This window comes from Polypterus senegalus, chromosome 15, assembly GCF_016835505.1.
Source record: "Polypterus senegalus isolate Bchr_013 chromosome 15, ASM1683550v1, whole genome shotgun sequence".
Taxonomy (NCBI): Eukaryota; Metazoa; Chordata; class Cladistia; order Polypteriformes; family Polypteridae; genus Polypterus; species Polypterus senegalus.
In genome coordinates this window covers 30,826,759-30,847,370 of record NC_053168.1, presented here as the reverse complement: position 1 = coordinate 30,847,370, position 20,612 = coordinate 30,826,759, and the positions used below count along the sequence as shown (strand labels likewise).

Sequence of the window (20,612 nt, the reverse complement as noted above, 5' to 3'; positions counted from 1 at the left end):
GGAAGTCCTTGTCTCTGATGCTTGTTATGAAACATTAGGTTAAGGGTGCCAATATTTCTGTCCATTTTTCTTTAACGATTGAAAATAATATGTTCGGTCATAAATCGAAAGCAATGCTTCTGTTCTATTAAATGGTATAAAGAATTGTGCATACAGAATACTTTTGTCAGTTTAAGCTTAGTTTGGAGAACACAGAGAATGTGCAAGCTCTACACAGTCAGCCATATTAGGTGTGGGGTTCAAATTAAGCATGTGCGATTTGTGAGCACTAACTGCTGCACCACCCTTATGTTTTAATATGTAAATTAGATTAAAAAAGTATGTTTTAATCTAAGAAAATAATGTGTTTTCTAAATAACTGCAAACAAGACAATTGTGAACATAATTACTTTGCTCATCAGTTGTGAACAGTATGTCTGGTGATCTTTTGGGGTCAAATTATGAACTAACTCACATCTCTTTTCATTAACGTTGCTGCAGTGATGGCTGCAAAGCAGGAACTCGCCTGGCACGCCGCTCTTCAGGGAGTCATGTGCATATCAAGGCAGTTTAAGGGCCTGCTTCTGGACTGTAGACGGAACACGGAGAGAACATGCAGACAACACGCCATACTGAATAACATTAAGCTTGTAAGTATTGAAAACTGATATTTACTTTGCAGCTAAACCCTTAAGAAAAGAAAAAAAAAAAATTATCACCAAGAATGAAAGTAAACTGCACACACATTGTGAGGTTAGCATTTTTATGTATAAAACTTTTAATTGTGTACAGGATATACATAAAGTAATAAAAATGCAATCACATACCAGAACTTAATGTACTAAATAAATGTCACTTTTCCTAATTTCATTTCAGAATGGGGGAGATAAATATTTAACATCCAGATTCAAGATTTATTGCTGCAAAATAAAAAAAAATTAAAAATTAAATTCACAAACATTCTAATGTACAACAAATCTAAAGAAACTGTTTTAGACACAAAGAAAATGTACACATTTAAATAAAAATGGACAATGCAGAAATTCATAGCCTTACACGACGTCACTCGTACAAACTGTTCACAAACTTTTCTAAAATGGACACCGTTCTTCTCTTCAATATTATGTACATCGTCTTGAACTAACTCACAGCATCCCCAAAGTTAAATGTGATTTAAACATACAAGACGTCTACAGTGAAATACGAAGGGTGTTCAATAATTTATCTACCTCAGTAGGAAAGAAAAGAGTTTGAAAAGAGAGGTTGTTGAAATAAACCACTATGCTGGGCAGTGTCGGAAAAATCACAGTTAATCATTTGCATGTCACAGTCGCTGGCAGCCTGTCAATGCAGAGAACATGTTAGTGTTTTTTAGTTTCCCGACACTGCAGGGCGTAGTGGGTTAACCATGGTACTGGCCCACAAACTGGTGGTTACAGACAACCAATTTATGGACCGATGAGCATCATTTTTTAATTTATTATGAAATACCTGCATTTTACTAATAACAATGACAATGATGAAGCGTGTCACCCAGCATCGGAACTGTACAAACTGTGTAATATGTATTGGGCGAGCATAAAGTCATGCAGAAGGTGTATGTTCTCGATCATGACATAAGTATTGATGAAAGTCTCTTGGGTTACAAGGCAAGGCTGTCATGGAAATTGCATCCAAGCGGCCAAGTGGGATGGCAAGTACAGTCAATACGGCATTGCTAGATCATCTGTGCTGTCATTGACTGTACTGTACAACATATGCCTCACCAAAACTGTCTGCGATTTTACTTCAGAAGAAAACTGATGCATACAGCACTGTACAGCTGAACCGTCATAATATGTCTGGTGACCCTGGTCATGTGAATGTGTCAAGCTGCGGCGTGTATAGCAGTGAACATTAGACATACCTTTCCTACTATGATTGTGTTGATGTTTTGGTATTTTCTCTTACATGTTGTTGAAAAAAAATGTAACGCTTTTGGATCATTTAAACATAAGGCCAAGGAGGTTCATGTCAAAGTGAAGGTAGATCTCTGCAAAGTGAGCTAAATGAATTTTAAAAATTCAAACACTGTAGCCACACACTGTAGAAATTTTAAAATAAGTAATATTTGAGTTTGCTTACCTTTGCTTTATTCTGAACAGGTAAATATAGTTTAAACTCTGCCGGAAGTTCATCTTCAGAATACAATCTGTCTGAGAAGTATACTCTTCGGATCCGGCAGTTTGCATGAATCTGCAAAAAAAAGTGTTGGGTTCCAAGTTAGGTTTCATTATCGATTTTCAGCTTATACAATCCTGTGTCAAATACACAATGCTGAGCTCAATTCTCACTGAAGACCTTATAAAGTTACAGTAAATCTGCATTAATGATGCTTAATATACTGCCCTTCACAGACCACATAGTCACAATGCACCTAACACAGCTAATAAATTCTGCTCAAAAGTATAAAGCTGAGTAGAATCAGGACCAGTGCAGAACAAAACAAAAAGAGAGAGGAAAAAAGTGAGTTGCAAAGAATAATCTAAATTGAAGCTGTTGGAGTTTCACAAATGGACTAGTGACCTGCTACCACAGAGCAGCAGCAACACCATTAAATGAGCATTCACAGCGAGTTATACAGCAAGACTCTGGAACAGTAACAAAGGCAGCATTAAATGAGCATTCTCAGATGTCTGAGCCGATGTGAGGCGTGTAGTGATAACAAGCACTCTGTGGTGTAGAAATAAGCTGCTTTCTAAAAGAGTAGCAAAGTTTAATCTAATACAGTGTTGTACAGGGAGCCAGCACAGTTGAGTCATTTCAGGGCCAATGTGTTCATTATCTTTGTGTGGCAAAACTCTGGAGCCACATTTTGAACTTCTTGCAATTTACTGATGCTTTAAGCAACTCGGGGGGGTCACAGATAAAGGGTTCAGAGTTCAAAATCCACTCCCTGTTGCTGTTGTTTTGTAATTTGCACATTTACTGTTGTCTGTGTCGGTTTTCCCTCCCACATTCCCAAATACTGTACAGCCAGGTTAAGTAAACTGACGATTCTTAATTGGTCATGTGAGTGACAGTGTGCAGTACTATTAACACTAAGGCCTTATGGATCTTGCATCCTGGTTTGAACCCCTCACTCAGTCGTTGTCCTTAATGGACCTTCCGCCATGTACTCAGGCTTACCTCACACTTCCCCAGAGATGTAACTGGTTCCACATTCAGGACTGGTTCTTGATTTGCTACCAGTGCTAATAGGATGGGCTCTGACTCACCCTGTAGCCCTAAATTAGATTAGGTGGGTTTGAGAATATGTTCTATACTATAGAGAAGTCAATTACAGTAACCCTGTCAAGAGGTGATTGAGGCTTTAAGAATATTTTAGATTTTGAAATGGAAATGAATAGTCATATTCTAATGATGTTCCATTATTTGTAGAATGATATCTTGATAGTGTGGTGGGCTGGCGCCCTGCATGGGGTTTGTTTCTTGCCTTGTGCCCTGTGTTGGCTGGGATAGGCTCCAGCAGACCCCCCGTGATCCTGTGGTTAGGATATAGCGGGTTGGATAATGGATGGATGGGTATCTTGATAGTGGCAAAGTCATTTTTTTAATGCTGTTAAATTCGAATCCAAGCCTTGCCACATTGAACAAGCAGGATTCCAGTTTCACGAATACATACTCCACTGATATTCAGAGATGTAGAAACTCTACTGTAATGCACTAATCCACATATCCAGTTCTTGAAGTTTGGTAAACTACATAAATAGGATTGCAAATAAGGGCCATGATTCTAGTTAACCAAAGTATCTCAAAAAGCCACACCAGCATAATACACTGCTGTCTAAATCACCTACAAGCAGGATAAGATGTTCACAAACACTACTGAATTGGTTAAGATCACTAATGAACTTGACATACAGTATACTCACCTGAACTCGAAGGGTTTCAATGTAGTTGGTTCCATATGCCCGACGTGTGAAATCAGAAAGGTTGAACTGAATTTGGTTCCAGCCATCATCTAACCGCATGGGCATGGTGCAAATGAATGGCTTCACCCGTGTGGTACTCTGGTAGTTACTTGCCCGAAAACGGCGCCTGACATTTTTATCATCTAATACCTGTAAAGCATAAAATAAAACAAGTCAGATTTTAAGTACAGAAAGGTACATAAATGCCATATGTTCTAGGAAACCCAAATGTAACTGCTTCAATTCTAAAAACCTTATTTAAAAATAAACATAAAATTAATGATTGTGTTATTGCAAGAATTTTATTCTTTACATAACATTCATCACCAGGTTAATACAATGCAGGAATGTTTGCGAGATGAAGCCGATCCTAGCAATTTCACAGGTACAAGTTAGGAAACAGCCCTGGAATTGGGAGCTCATCCATCACAGACCAACTCATACGCCTACCAACACCCACACGGGGCCAATTTAGAATTGCCAGTTAATAAAGTACATACATTTTTGGGAACATGGGAGGAAAGTTGCCCATATAAGGGGAGAACGTACAAACATCATGTGAATGAAAACTAAGCACAGGATTCAAATCTCAAAAAACAGAGCATTGAGGGAGCGGCACTAACCGTGCTGCCCATTTTATTTTCAGTTCAGTTTCTCCTTAATAAACGTCTTGATGATATTAAATGCAAAGGCTGTCGATTAGCAGCTGAAGAGTAATAGGTGAAACAGTCAGGATTAGGCTCTCTTTTCTTTAAATATACAGTACATATTTGCTCGGCCACCCCTGGGTTTGGTTAACCGGATATACAATTTAAAGAGATTTTTATTTTCATTTCATTCATTTTTTATTTCTTGATATTTGCCAATAATAAAGCTGTAGTGAATGAGTTATTTCTCTGGGGCATGCTACATGCCAGTCACTTCACATCTCTGCCTCTTGCGTTGTGAAGAGGGGGGCTGAATGCACGCTGAGATGTGGTCGCTCCTTGGAAATCCCCTCTTAAATGGTGATACAATGGGAAACAAATACATTTTTTTTTACCTCCTCTTTGCTCGATCATCTGGCTTGCTGCTGCTGCTTGTGCCGTGCTGCGTGATCTACATGTTGCGCAGCGCATCGAACATTTAAAAGCCTGTACAGCAGCTGTCCTTTTGTCTCACGGAACATTAAAGTGTCTCCAAGAAAATCACGTCTCGACCCAAGATTTTTTTTTATTATAATAGACTAGACCGTGTGTCTACCTAGGGGGGTTGCCAACTGGGATCCCGAGCTGTTTCGTTGTGTAGTGGGAGTGGCAAGGCACTGTACCAGTTCATGCTCCCCAACTTGACTTGAGATAGATATATATATATATATAGATATATATATAGATATATATATATATATATATATATACATACACACACAAACATTATATATATATATATATATATTGTAAGGGACGACAGGCATGGGTTCATTATGCGGCCGGAAGTTCAATGTAATTAAGAAATTGGGGGGACTCTGTATTCATAGCAGTGGATTCCAAGATATGCTAGATGGCAGCACACCCAGACCAGGATTCCCACACCGATACCCGTAAGGCATAATGGGAATTGTAGTCCCATGGGGCAGTCCAGTTGGGTTCCATGGGGGCCACCAGAGGGCGCTGTTGGGATTGGTAATCCCTATTTTACAAGACTTCCGATTGATCAGGAACTGCTTCTGTCAGGCTGTGCCCTGGCATCGGAAGAATTCCCTGGTCCAAGATAGTCAGGTCCATAAAGATGTTAGGGAACTTGAGTGGCCTGCAGAGTCCTAACCTTAATCCTATATTGAAAACTTTTAAGATGAACTGGAACACCTACTGTCAGGCAGGTCTTCTAGTCCAGAATCTGTTCTTGAAATTATAAATGCCCTTTTGGCCGAATGGGCACAAATTCTCACAGGTATATTCTAAAACCTTATGGACAGTCTTCCCACAAGGCTTGGGGGCTGTTGTAGCCACTAAGGATGGTGGGTGAACACCATATTGATGTCCATTGTTTATGAATGACACGCTCAACAATCTCATATTGGTGTGATGGTCAGATGTCCACAAAGTTTTGGCAATATAGTGTATTTATTTGTATACAACGGAGGAAAATAAAGTTTACAATTCCTTTAGTAAGTAGTATCCCATGTTTAAATGCCAAAGGTCAGCTAGAGTGTAGTGTTTCATTTTATCAGCGAGATGGCAGCAAAAGACCACATCATGAATAGACTGTCATGGACTTCAAGTTGCCTTTTTCTTTGTAGTATCACATTAAATACCAGCCATCGCCATCATCAAAAGAAAAACCATCCAAAAGGTTTAATAGTGTAGATTATGTAGGAATATTTTGAACAAAAGTAAATAAACAAATGAGTAATTAATGACTTGGATTCTGCAGGTAAGGATTTTGAGCTGCCAGTAGAAACAGATGACGGGACATTGAGACTGCCTCAGTGTGAGCGACAGAGGGATTAATAACCGCCAGTCCAGTGTGCTCACACATAATGGTTATTCTCCTGTATCCAGTTAACTCATTTTTACAAATCCTGCAAGATGTGGATTTCGTATCAAATGTGAAGTTGAAATGAGTTAGACAGTTTAATTCTTTTGTCTTTGAACTTTAATTGGTTATCTGTTTAAAAAAGAATAAAATTAAAAGTTTGCTGACTTCTTGTGTTTACTTACGGTATTTTAGTTAGAAATTATTTGGCTCTTTGCAATGATATTTTTAAGTGAGATCACAGTAGCAGCCTGTTATACTACACATACATCTACTCAGTCAAATGCAGCAAAGCTTCATAAATTAGTTCAAAAGTCCATTTTTCAAGAATGGAATGAAACAGAATCACTAAAAACAGCATTACTTAGAGGCCATACCACATTATTTGACCGTCTAAATGCAAACTCCAAACCCATGCACTCTGACGTGCCACTATGTTGCCAATAGAACTTTAGTATTATACCCTTAATGTTCAATGATAGTATCCTACCTGCACTTCAAATGTGAAATACTTCTTCAGATTCTTGATAATCATTACCAAAAATGGTAACTTGATGCCAAGGGTCTTCTTGGGATCTGCTGGACACGTAATATATGTAGTGCTGAAAAAGTATAAATATATTATATAAATATTTTCACAAATGACTCTCAAGATATTCCTACAGGGAGGTGCTTCTCACAACTTTCAATAGATGGGCACCTGCCAATGTAAGCCATGAATCATCCCCATTCAGTTCTTTTTTGTTAACCAAGTCGTATGGAATAAGATGAGACCAATGCTTTGTCTCTTCTTTTACTTTATGAATATTATGTTAACTCAAGTATGAAAGATCTGTCTAATCCTCAAAAGGGCTCCTCTTCATTCCAAGGCATTGACATGCAAGGCCCTGTGCTTGCTCGGATCCATCCAGGTATACAATCAGTTGATAACCTAACATACATTTCTTCAAGATTTGAAAAGAAAACCAAAATGTCTGTAGAATAAAGACAACCTACAGGCTCCATATAAACAGTAACAGGCCAGGATTCCAACCTTATATGAGGCAGCAGCATAAATCTTTGTAACCACCATGCCACTTAGTTCAAAGAATTTTGATTAAATATTTATTAAAAAAAGAAACCTTGTCCATTCTTTCTGTTATTTTTTAGCATGGAGGCACTATTCATTTTTCAACAATAATACCACACTGGCAAATGTATGGTGGATAAAAGAAAGTGGTCAGCTTTCTCACAGCTGTATGTTGTGCAGGTGGCACTGTAGTTACCTCTGCCACTGCTCAATAATGGTCTGTGTGAGTTTTCATCCAAAATCAAAGACATGCATGGTATGTTAATCTGCAATTTTAAATTAATTCTGTGTTATTGCAAGTTGCCAATTTGATAGACTGGTGCTCACGCCAGGGGTGTTTCTTTACTTGTGTATGATGCACCGGGACAGACTCTGGTCACCCATGACTCCAAGTTGGGTTAAACGAATACTCCACCTAAAAATGCATTTTTTACATGTTACTTACCCCAAAGTTTCTGATAGAAAAGTGTCCTTATGATGACCAATGTGGGACAACATTAGACAAAATCATACGCATACATTTTGTTAAATAAATACTGGAAAATGAAAGTAATGAACAAGCAAGAAGTTCATTCAGGATCGGGCCTATGAATTGAAAACAAGATGATTGGATAATGAATGAGGAGCAGTGGTGGGTCGTCAATTTAAAAGAAAATCCTATGTGAGTAGACAACTTTCATTTATCCAGAATAATTAATTTAACAATATTTTAGCAAACAATGCATTTTACATGCTGTGCACATATGAGTGTAAGACTTGACATGTGGATTATGTCACACAAGTAACACAAGGTTTTTTCATGGATAATTTTGAATTTTTTTGTTGTCCCACGTTGGTTACCATCATCAGAGAATGCTCTCTTTCTAATAGAGCCGTTGTCATCTCTGTTCTGCACGAAAACATAAGAATACAAATGGCGTAGGTAGCATACTGAGAAATATCATTTTTGGGTGAAGTATTCCTTTAAAGAAGTATGAAAATGGTAGATCTACATTGTACTTACCTAACATTTGTGCCTTCAACCTCCAACACAAGCGACTGGATGTCATTGTCAGTTATGCGTTTTATGTGTCCATTTCTGACCTAAATGAGATGGAGAGATTCAAATATTCAATACAAATAAAAAAACTATTCATGGCACAATGTTAACCTACATTCATTTTCTGAACCTGCCTTCTCCAATACTGGGACAAGAGAGAATTTGTTTTTGTTAACTTTTTTCTTTGTGAAAAATCTTACTTTTCATTTTTTATGTTACATATATTCTATGATGTAGCTTACTTTAATAAGTGCCTCTCACAGGCACCTGCATCATAATATCCACAATTCGTTTACCTGAAATGTGCATTATATATATATATATCTATATATATATCTATATTATATATATATATATATATATATATATATATATATATATATATATAAAATGCACTATATATATATATATACACACACACATTATCAAGAAAAAGTTTAGCTTTCAGGCTAGTTGCAGACAGCAAGGTTTGCCTCATTTCAAGTATTTACGCTCAAGTGATCTTACAGCAGAGCTAAGAATGCTACATTTCAACTACACACAGGGTTTTCTAAATTTTGAAAGTAAATGAACAGAAATGGAAACATGACAATATAGAAATAGGTATGAAAGCAAACTACAATGCAACACCAGATTTTGGAATATGTAGTGATTAATTTGTCTACAAGTTGGGTTCTTGCCTGTATTATAAACTGGATATAAGCCTAACCTTAAGATATATGCTAGTAATAAAACAAATCGTAAAACAAAAAACATGTCAATATTACAATAGCAATTTCTGTAAGGAAAACAGTGCCACACTTTGTTGTGGATCATACAGATTATACAGTCTAGCCTTCAACACAGTCCTCTTTAACATCTTTCACAGAGTTGCATATTAGACAAGACACAAGTGTAAGATCATTTTGGTTTGCCAACTCCAGTATGCAAAATGTCTACATTAAAAACTGCAGTGAAGCTCAGCCTTACCTTCCCCAGAGATTTACGTCCACTATGTAGCTCTGGGTCTTGTCGTAGTTATGAAAGTAAAGTAATCACTCCTACCCCATATCTGCATCTTGTTTAGTCAGTGATCCACTCCTCTTATGTATTACACTTGAAACTCCTCCAATGACCTACACTAGACAATTCTTGGCTTTACCTTGCTGCTTCATCCTTAAAATATGTATCTGTGTAATGTCAAACCATTTTTATCCATATCAGAACCATTAATGGCATTTCCATGAATATCATTATGAATAGTCCTGAGATGACCAGTGTTCCAAGGCTAGACATTATCAGCCTGACTAAGCAGTTTGCTAAAAGTGTTTTCTGGTATAAAACACTCACCCCTTGCTGCACATAGTGGCTTTCTAAAACAAACAACACCCTCTTTTAAAGGAAACTATCACATATAACTGCATGACACCTGACTGGGGTGATAATACTGAAAACTATTAAACCGTAAAAGTCATTTGCAAGTAGCTAGTGAACAGGGGGCCAAGACAAAATAGGTGTTATCAAAAATAATGCTGGCTGGTGCTTTACTTTAGATTACTCTCCTTAAATATTTCTGATCAATTCAAGATTATGCACAGAGGCAGGCATTTGATATAATTATATACTATGCCATACCACAGTTTTTTTTTTCTCACTGACTGTTTACAACGGTGCTACTGTGCATTGCATTTAAAGTCCAAGGTATTTCCCCTTGGGGATTAATAAATTATCTATCTATCTATCTATCTATACTGGCAGTGAATGTCCTGACACTTCCCAGGCTGCATAATCTTTACAACTGCTCCAAAGAAATGTCATGATCTTAGACTATGACTTTAGTTGTTCTCTTGTGTTATTGTATCATCAATTTTCAATGCATACAACAGATCTATTTTAATAAAACAGATCTACCCTTTCCAAAAACATACCACCATCCTTTTGTTTCTGAAACTGCCATATGACACAGTGAAAGTCTTTACCTTTAGAAAACAATCAGTTCAGATACGATACAAGTGCAGGAAACTTTTCTCCTCATTTATACGGCAATGCCATTTACTGTCTTGTGAAAAGTGACAATTCTATAATGATGGGTACATTTTTAAAACTTAATAAATGCACCATTTTGGTGATTGTCCATTTGATTTTGTTACTTGTCTAACCAAATTCAGAATCTGGTTTTATAAAACATGTCTTACATATTGACAGTGGTCATCATGATACATTTAGATTACTTCTATGTGCAACATATTAGTAATGACATAAATAGTCATTCAGATGTTTAATAACACTCCGTTTTAGCATTTCACTTATCGCAATGCTAGGGCACATTTTGTCTTTTGTTGAAAAGTGCTTAGCTGTATTAAATTTATAATGAAGTCAATTTAAATTGCTAATTTAAAAACTGTCTGAGTTAGCATCTGTATATTTTTTGTAACTGCTTTGCCAGATTTTTCCCTTCCCCTTTAGTTGACTGATAACTGTGGATTGCCTAATAAACAATATATATGTGAATTTGTCCAATGAATGGACAACAGTGCATTCTGGGCCAGTTTGTGGCTTGTGCCCAATTCTGCTGGGATAGGCTTTAGTTCTTTGGAACCCTAGAATGAAATTAACAGGTTCAGAAAATGAATAAAGTGAACAACTGGAACAAAAGTGCAAAAATATGTAAGGACAAGTAAGTTAATAAGGTGTAAACCCGTACAATGAACAATGTATTCTGATACTACATTATTAGATATATCAGAAGATCATCACTGTTCACAAAGACCACTCTTAGCATAACAAAAAAAAAATACAGAATTCCTGCACCAAATAAATGGTACATCTATCAGCTATCACAATTCAGAAACAAATTTAAGAGATTGAATATATATATATATATATATATATATATATATATATATATATATATATATATATATATATATATATATATATACACACACACACACACACACAAACACAAAGTATATTTGATTGTTTTATATGGTAATGCTATAACCACTAAATTCCAAGTAGGGCTGTGCTGCTATGCGTTTTTTGATAAACTGTACAGAAGACATATTATAATAAATAAACTACTTATCACTTTCCTACTTGAATGAAATAATAATGAAAAGACCAAAAAATAAGTAACTGATGCAAGTGCAACGACAGATTTGCCAACTTCTGCTACTTTGCCCCACACTACCTACACTAAGATGATATCACAGTGTGATCCAGTTACTTTGTAATAATTCATTGTGTAAGTACAGTCATTGATATTTCAAAAGCCTGTACAGAAATATCTAATAATAATAATAATATGTGAAGTGGCGTGGCACATTGTATGCTTTTGTCCCAATTTAGATCTTTTATAGGAATTTTCAGAATGGAGGTTCTCAAGTGTTTCCTAATAAATGTCTTTTATATTTACATCATTATTCTACCTTTTTTTCTTTTTTTAATAAAACCTGTTAAGTCTAAATTGGGCATTGTGCAACTCATAATCCATCTTGCCATTTACTATTAATTTTTAATGTTTAATGTAATATATGAGCTGTAAAACTAATGAAACAGAGAATATTAATCCCAAAATTTAATCGAATGCAGAAAACAAACTTCAACCTGAAACTAGTTGGGGCATCATCATCAAATACTGTATTTTCACATTTCACTTTTACTACATTTACACACACACACACTGATTATTTTTGGGGATCATCGACCACGATTTAACTGCTATCAAAGTCATGTCTGCCTATATGTTTCATGATACAAGTCTGTGGACATGGTAACTCAGAACAGACTCACTCAATCGGAATGAAATTTTTTAATCATATTAGCAATGTAATTTTGGAAGCATATTAAATTTTGAGAAAAACTGACCTAGTAGATTTTTCTCAGCAAAGTAATGATTTTTTTTTGTGTTTTTTTGCATATATTGACTTGTGATATGTTACTATTAAAAATCACATCTTTTATAAGGGGTGAATTATGATTTGGACCCATCATTCTTATATAGAAAATTGTGTTTTCACAAAACTCATAACTTCACAGCCCTATCACTACATCATTAACGAGTTCATGTTAGAGAAGATGATGAAAGTATATCAAGTGTGTGAAACAATACCATTCGTGACTAACAGAGAATAAGATATGGAAATTCTGTTCACATTTGAGCTACATTTATATATTTTAACTACACATCTTCCTTCTTTGTACTCACAGTGGCCTTGCTACAAGTTTCATTTAGCAGCTATTTAATTAATTGTACATGTGTGTTCTTGAGAAGATTATTTTTTCTTCAGAAAGGCTAACTTTATCATTAGCTTTATGGTGCTGCCACTAAACATGGCTGCAAATTTAGTCTGAATTCACACAGAAAAGAAAGTAATCAAGAGAAGAGAAATCATACAGCTGTCACACAAATGGGCTCATCAACTTCTGTTTGTCCTGAACTGTTTGCTTTCATGCTTCATATCTGACATCTGTTTGCTCCACTTTGCCTGATTAATGCTCCTTATCTGACTGTTTGGAAGAAAAGGTCACCTGGATAAAGAAAAAGAAAATCTCACTTTCTAGTTGCAAACTATATCTTAACCTTTCAAAATAATTTTATCTTTCTTAACAAATATAAATAAGTTATATCAAATAATATTTCCTATACTTTTTTGAGGTACTCTATACTATACATTACTAGATTTATATTTTGATCTTGTTTTCAAGTGAATTTGTTGAAAAATGTAAATGTCCACTCATAAACTTTACTTTTATTTTACAATTGTGATTCATTCTTTAATATTTTAGCAATACTTTCTTAAAATTGTCATTTGCATCAATGTGATACAGAGGCACACTTATTAAAGCAACTGAATTAGAAATAGAACAAGAAAAAGCACATCTTAGTTAAAATGGGTGTCCGGCTTGAGCCCCACATCGACTACATCAAGGTTAGCACTGAATAACAGTATAAACACTGAGCTCATCTGTGAGCTTAGAAATTGGAAAAAAATAAATAAGCCAGCACAGAAATTATTCTATGCAGTATCTATAGACAAGTAGCAAGCTAAACAAGATGACCAGAATAAGACACCAGGTTAAACTTACACTACAAGCGTGGAGACAAGGGACGCAACAATGCTCTTATGTTTTATCATTTCATTTTTGTGTAATGGTCCAGTAAGACATTAATACTATACCCCATACAAGAACACAAAGATTAAACTACAGGATACATAAATCATACCACAGCAAAATGCAATGTAAAGATATATGCTTTTGTTTACTTCCCTAGCAAGCGGGAAATAAATTCACTGTGATAGAAACTGCAGATAGTTTAAAGGGTTTAAAAGTTAAATGTAACATTTATTCATTTTTAGATAGTCATATGCTCAAGGGGCTATTAAACTAAATGCAGGTTAAATGTGTATAAGGAAAAACAGATCAAATTTATTTAAAAAAAAAAAAAACAGAGGGATAGACAACACTTTTTTCAAGTATGAAACTGGACTGATGGACTACTAACGATGACAAGGCAGCCTTATCTACTCTCTATATATAAAATCCTAAGCCTAAAAGTGCAACAATTTTATCGGACTTTTTATGTCACGCTTTAAATCAGGCTTATTTTAAAAATTCTGGAGTGACCCACCGAAATTAATTAGACCAGCTGACTCAATGAATTCTTCTAATAAACAACTCAAATCTGTTCAGGAAAGCTTTTAGCTCTACTTGACTTTATTACCCTTCTCTCACTTTACCTCTCTGTCAAGATGCTCATGTAACCTGTATGTGTGTGCTAGACCATCAATTATGTTGTCTGTTAGGCTTTTCTCTCAATTTACTATCTTACTCTACTTTATTTATTTATTTATCTGGTTTGTACAATGCTATATACTGTATACCCTGCTGTTCTTTCTTAAACTCTGTGAAGTGCCTTGAGCATGGAAAGGCACTATATAAATAAAATGTATGATTATTATTTACATATATATGTTTGGTATTGTTCTTTTCAGAATTTATCGAACTTTAATGTGATGTTGTTAGTTTTTCAGATTCCTTTTCCGTTTTTAAATTATAAACTAAAACATCAAAGGTGTGTTTTTTGATATCAAGAAAGTCATGTTTTTTATTTTTGATTGAGTAAACTTTCTTTCATAGGAACAAACTATTAAAAAAAATTATCTATTCATAACACCAATGTTTGTATTTAGGTGATTTAGTTAGCTGAAGGTCGAGTTATGGTGGCATACCACTTTAGTTTTCACATGATTTTTCCTGTTATTTAAATTAGTCTTTTTTAAAAAAGTTTTTTTTTAATCTATAAGAATGTCAGTTAAAACGAATGGATTGTTTATTTAGTATCTTATAAATACTCATCAAGCATAGTGGACCTCAGTTAAACGGGAATACTCCAATCGGTAAGAGAGTAAATATTTTATTCTCATTTCATGATTTTTACTCTGTTAATAATTAATTTTTCTTTTACATATTTATAGAATTTCATGATTTTGACTCCAATAAATAATAATTTACAGATTTTATTAATATTCTGGCCGCAGCTGGGGGTTGGGTGCCGAAGGTGCCAGGGGGATTTGCCCCCCTAGTACTGGTACACAATTATTAATCAAGTCATTTTTTGCATATTTCAAGACAATTCTTTTTAAAAATTACCATTTTAAACAAAAAGTACGGATTATTAAAAATATAGCCAACTGATGGAAAAACAATTTTGTATATTCCCACACACTCTGGTAAGTGTTATAATGAGCACACATGCAAAGCAAATAAACATCTTTTAAGTTCTGTCTTCATGCTGTAAGACTTTAATAGCAGCATATTAACTGATGCTTCAGTAATGCCAGAGACACTCCCAAGTCACATTTCACTACTCTAGGACTGAATAAGTTGATTTTTTGCCTTTAATTTTCAACACCTCATCCCTCCAGATTTTGTACAAGAAACACAGATCCAGCTCAAATATTCCGTCTTGTCGTCTAAATTGGCATTCATCAAGCTTGGACACTTTATCCTTGTCTCCTTGATTTACTGACATGCCAAGTATTTCTATAGCTATGTAGAAAGACTTAATAAATTGCTTCATTTTTTCTAAGAAAAATAGTTTAAAATATCTTCTACAGTAAATTTTAAAGCTTCAGCCCACAGAAAGGTTCCAACATAAAAAAAGGCTCAGCAAAAAATTTATGTTGGCATTTTCTACCCACAGCATTTAACAAATTAGAGAGACAGCCATAAATCTAGCTGGAATCTTTTGCCCAGTTGCCATTGTCTGCAGAATCTGAATTAATCCCCCTCAGACTACAGTTTGGACATTCATCAAGGAGGAAAATATTCACTATGGCAACGTGTTTGGCAAGAAGAATACTTCTGTGCTCATACCTGACTGGAGAAATGAGGGAAAAGACTTGAGAACTCTCTCCAAAATTAACAGGACCATTGTTAAGTTCAGCCTTGTGTGCTCAGGTGCTATAATTTGTGGGGTGAGGGAAGATGTCGCATTCCTAGGAAATTTTAGTTACACACAAAATCCATTAGCCTTTTAGCAATGTAACTTGCTTAATCCAAGGCTAAAATGAACAAAAAGAATTTTGTTTTTGTTAAGTAAAAATGTACTCTGGTTATCGTCGCCATAGGACTTTAGGAGAAAATGAGAAATGCCACCCATCCACCGTCCAACCTGCTTATCCAGGGCAGGGTCTTGGGGAAGCCGCACTCAACCCCAGCAAGCACTGGGCAAAAGAGAAGGACTGGGCAGTATATCAAATTTTCAATTCAATACGATATTTAAGAAAAATCAACATGCAAAAATCATTACCTTGGTGTTCAGTATTTTGGATTTACAACAAACTCTTCTCACAGAATCTACAAAGTCGCCACTGCACTTTCTATGCTGGACTACGACAACACCACATGGTCATGATGTGCATGAAAAAAAAAATTAGAATAGGAAGAGTTTAAAATGCATAGTGTTTGCTCTGCTGTTTGGAAATGGTTTGGTTTTGCCTGGGATGATAGTGCAAGCAATACAACATCTAAAGATAAAATACATTACTGCATATAAAAATGTCATCTAGGCACGTGCAGTGCCTGCAACATGCTCCATCATCTTTTACAAAACTGATCTCTGGTAAGCAAAGTTCCATAAAATGCCTGCTGTAAGTGGACAAGCTGCAGGTGGAGATAAAGTATGGTAAGTCACTACAGCTGTTCAGTTACTGAAGGACTCCTGACCAATGAATGATAGGAGAAGAGGGAAGTCTTCAATTTAAAAGCATGATCTCATGTGACCGAACTTCCGGTTTCTAGACGACTTTCATTTTCTGGAGGTATTTATTTAACAATATTTTAAGACGATAAACTGGATGACTTGACATGTGGATTATGCAACTCGAGTAACATGAAATTTTTTCATGGACATTTTTGACACTGTTTGTGGAGGTTCAGTGATGGTCACCATAGGCTCCTATTCTTTTAGAAACATGGTTATTTCTGTTTTACAATGAAAACGTGAGACCACAGTTTTTTCTCAGACTTCACTACAAACAGCATGGGGCAAGTAACATAAAACGTGCCATTTTTGGTGAAATGTTCTTTTAAAATATTTTGAGAACATCCTGAGAAATATTGTATTTTGGGTCACACTTAATTGCAATATCAACTTAAGTCCACATCGCCCAGCCATAGGTGCAAGGCAGAAACTCCCTGGATAAGGTAACAGCCCATCGCAGGTTGAGAAAAAGAATACAGGGGGGGAAATTTAGCATCGCCAACCCACCTAACTTGCCTGTTTTTGGATTGTTGGAGGAAAGTGAAGCACAAAGTGGAAACCCACACAGACACAGGAAGAACCCTGGCCTAATACCCTGCTCTACTTGTTGGAAGGCAGCAGTGCTACCACTGCATCACCCATGAGAAATACTATATTTTTATTTGTATACTAGTACTTTCTTTAAATTTTGGCTTACTTTAAGTATTATCATTGTAGCTTTGCATTTTTTGCCACATGTCTTCTAAGAATTGACAGCTGGGAGATGTAGACATTAACAAATATTTTCCAATATGGACACTGACCCATGGTACTTTTAGTCAGGAGACATTATTTAGGATTACTTGACTGATTTCATGACTTCAGTGAATGTTTACCAGCTAAGAATATTGTCCCCAGTTTGGAGAAAGGCCATATGGTACAAAAATGGCACTGTGTAAGTAAAACATGAAACAACTGTTGCATACAATTTCTACTTCTTACAATGACATCTGAAAAAGGAGAGAGAAAAAAAAACTGTGTGATGCTCAGGCATTCAATATTTACAAAGTATTGGTTTATGATGGTGCTCACTGAGAAAGACACTGTAGGAAAATACTATTAAATTTAAAAATGCTCTGAAAGGTTAGAAACTTTTTGTTTTGCTAGTTAGTACTTACTGTACAGAAATTTACTTGGGTAACTATGGAGTTGCTTATAATATTATATACAAATAAAATAAGTTAAAAGGCATATATTACAAACAGTTGCAGAATAGTGCAAATATAAAGGAGATGTACATATGAAAGAGTATGTGTATAGTCTGTATGGACCTACACACACACACACCTTCATACAGTATATGACAGGACATGTAAATCAGAGAGGAGGACAGGCTAAATTACTGGTTTGTTAGGACTATAGCTCTGGGAAAGAAGTTGTTTAGTTGTCTTTTAGGTTTGGTCTGAATTGACATGAAGTGTTTACCAGAGGGGAGTTTTTGGAAATAGTGATCACCTGGGTGACAGGTGTCCATGATGATCCTTTTGACATGGTTTAAGTCACTAGATGCATACAGGACTGCAGCAGATGAAAGAGAACAGCCTATTAATTTCCCAGCAGACATCGCAATAGGCTGTACTTTTTTTTTTTTTTGTATCGGACCGTTGCTAAACCAATCCAGACAACAATGGAGAATGTGATCAAATTTTCAATTATGGCCTCTAGAATTGTACTACAACTGGCTGGGAACTATTTAATTTCCGCAGTTGGCGTAAAAAGTACCTCTGCTGCTAAGCTTTCTTAGTGATGGAAGTGGTGTTAACGTCCCAGCTGATAGTTGTGCCTAAAATGTTGAAGTATGCCACCATTCTAATTGTATAATTATTAATTTATAGAGGGAAAGGTTACGACTTCGGTTTGTGAAAGCCATTTACCAATTTCACAGCATTTGGTGGAATGGAGTACAGTTTATTGTTGGCGCACCTAGACAAAATGATGGTGCTCTTAGAGAAAGGCACTATGCAAAATTATATTATATTAACATTATTAATTATAATGAAAATATATTAAAATAAGAATAAAGTGTGGGTGGAGGATTTTGTACAACACCATGAGTCTTCTCTATCCACTTATCCAAAGCTGGTCACAAAGTAAAAACTATGCCATATGATTCTATTATATTAAATCATTTCATCAGAAAAAGTTTTTAAAAAGTTTAAAATTTGGTTCTACCTTCTGTTTGTTTTTTTATTAGTCGACTGACTAAATGATAAAACGGGAATAACATTTGAAGATACTGTCATAGGTTTGTTGAAATTGGGTTAAGCCCCTTTTAGCATCTTGAAGTAACCATAGAGATGGTACAACAAAGATAAAATAAAAATACATAGAATTATAAGATCTGTGTTGACAGACATGCCACCTTCAAAGATTTATTTTGGCAAGTATATGCAGCCATCTGGCCCCGATGGAGCTCCTCTACAATAGGAGTTTGAGGTTCCACGGCTGACCTCGGAGTCGACGAGCCATTAATAGAACACCAGCTCCTCTACCTTAAGGATAATCACCATTTGGGAGAGGAGAAACAAAATGATCAATATTTGCCATTTTCCAGAGCGCTATTCTCTTGTCCGTTAACTTTAATACAGCAGTCCATATTGGCATATCACGGTAACAGCGTGCAAAGTAAGTGCACTTCTAGTAAACACCCAAAACTCAATAAAGACCGCTCGTTACTTACATGCAAATACCCGTTATCCTGCGGTAAGTGTCACAATAATTATACCTCACGGACATTCATTTTGAAATAAGCACCAATGGGTCTCGCTCATTCTGTACCCTTTTTACTTTAGGTGTACTTACTTTTTTATCCCATATTTGAAGTGGTTTGCTTCCGATGCTGTACAGGATAGATAAGAATCCGCTCTGGAATGTGTTTTTGAACATTTTCGTGGCTCCTCCGCCGCTGTTCACCCGTTTCGCGAAAGCCCCAGTATTCGTTTACTGCGAAAATCACTAATAATTGAAAGGTGCGCCCAGAAACTACCTCCGTGTGGAAAAATTCAACTCGGAGGGAAAATTAAAAAATAGTTCCGCAGTTGCAAGATTTGGTTAAACAATAAAGTGAGGTACAACAATAAAAATCGATGCTTTAAAATAAACACGCCAATACCCGCAAGGCGCGCTTCGGTATACAAAGCAAGAACCGCTATTTAAGAATACTTGAAAACAATATTTAAAACTTAAAAAAAAATGTACTAAAAAAAGTGCAAGCATGCAGCGATAATCGTGCCTGGCACCCTTCTGGGTAGAGTTCAACCTGCGCAATCTGGTGTTTAAATTAAATAAATTATAGAAAGTAACAAAAAATAATACTAAGAAGATGAAGGACCTGTTCTTTTCGAAAAAATAATTTAGTAGTATCTGTTAATGAAATGCGGAGTCTTTAATTCTCATAAAAGTTACGATTTGAAATCGGCACCAAGAAAGTGCTGCATGTGCGATCTTCGCCTGCTTAAAAGAGTTGCTATGAAACACCCCGCGCAGCTTCTTTATCACGTCGGACTCGATAGTGTTTACATGCGGCAGTCGCCATAGAGACCTGGCGCGTCTCGGTGGGCCGGGCCAAGGAGCGAAGATTAGCGCGTCCCGTGCCTCTGTACAAGACCGTATCCACGGTGCTGCTCCTGTCGGCTAGGCAGCGACCAAACTCTGCGCTCGACGTCATCGCTCGAGCATACGTTGTGAAGTCTGCCGAGGTATGTCTACGAAGACGTGCTTTGTAAACAGTTCTTGTAGAGGAAAATGTGTGGCATGACAGCTTGATAT

The 20,612-nt window shown here is 36.0% G+C and overlaps 1 protein-coding gene across 1 annotated transcript; it reads right to left on the bottom strand.

The window, feature by feature from the left end:
• Positions 1-728: 728 nt before the first annotated feature.
• cfap20 (cilia and flagella associated protein 20) lies at positions 729-20,340 on the bottom strand. The gene is made up of 6 exons (XM_039737525.1): positions 19,647-20,340; positions 8,519-8,598; positions 6,937-7,048; positions 3,894-4,082; positions 2,104-2,214; positions 729-899 (listed from the first exon to the last, which is right to left on the bottom strand). The coding sequence occupies exons 1-6, from the start codon at positions 19,728-19,730 to the stop codon at positions 894-896; spliced, it is 582 nt and encodes a 193-aa protein (XP_039593459.1). The 5' UTR covers positions 19,731-20,340; the 3' UTR covers positions 729-893.
• Between the last annotated feature and the right edge of the window lie 272 nt (positions 20,341-20,612).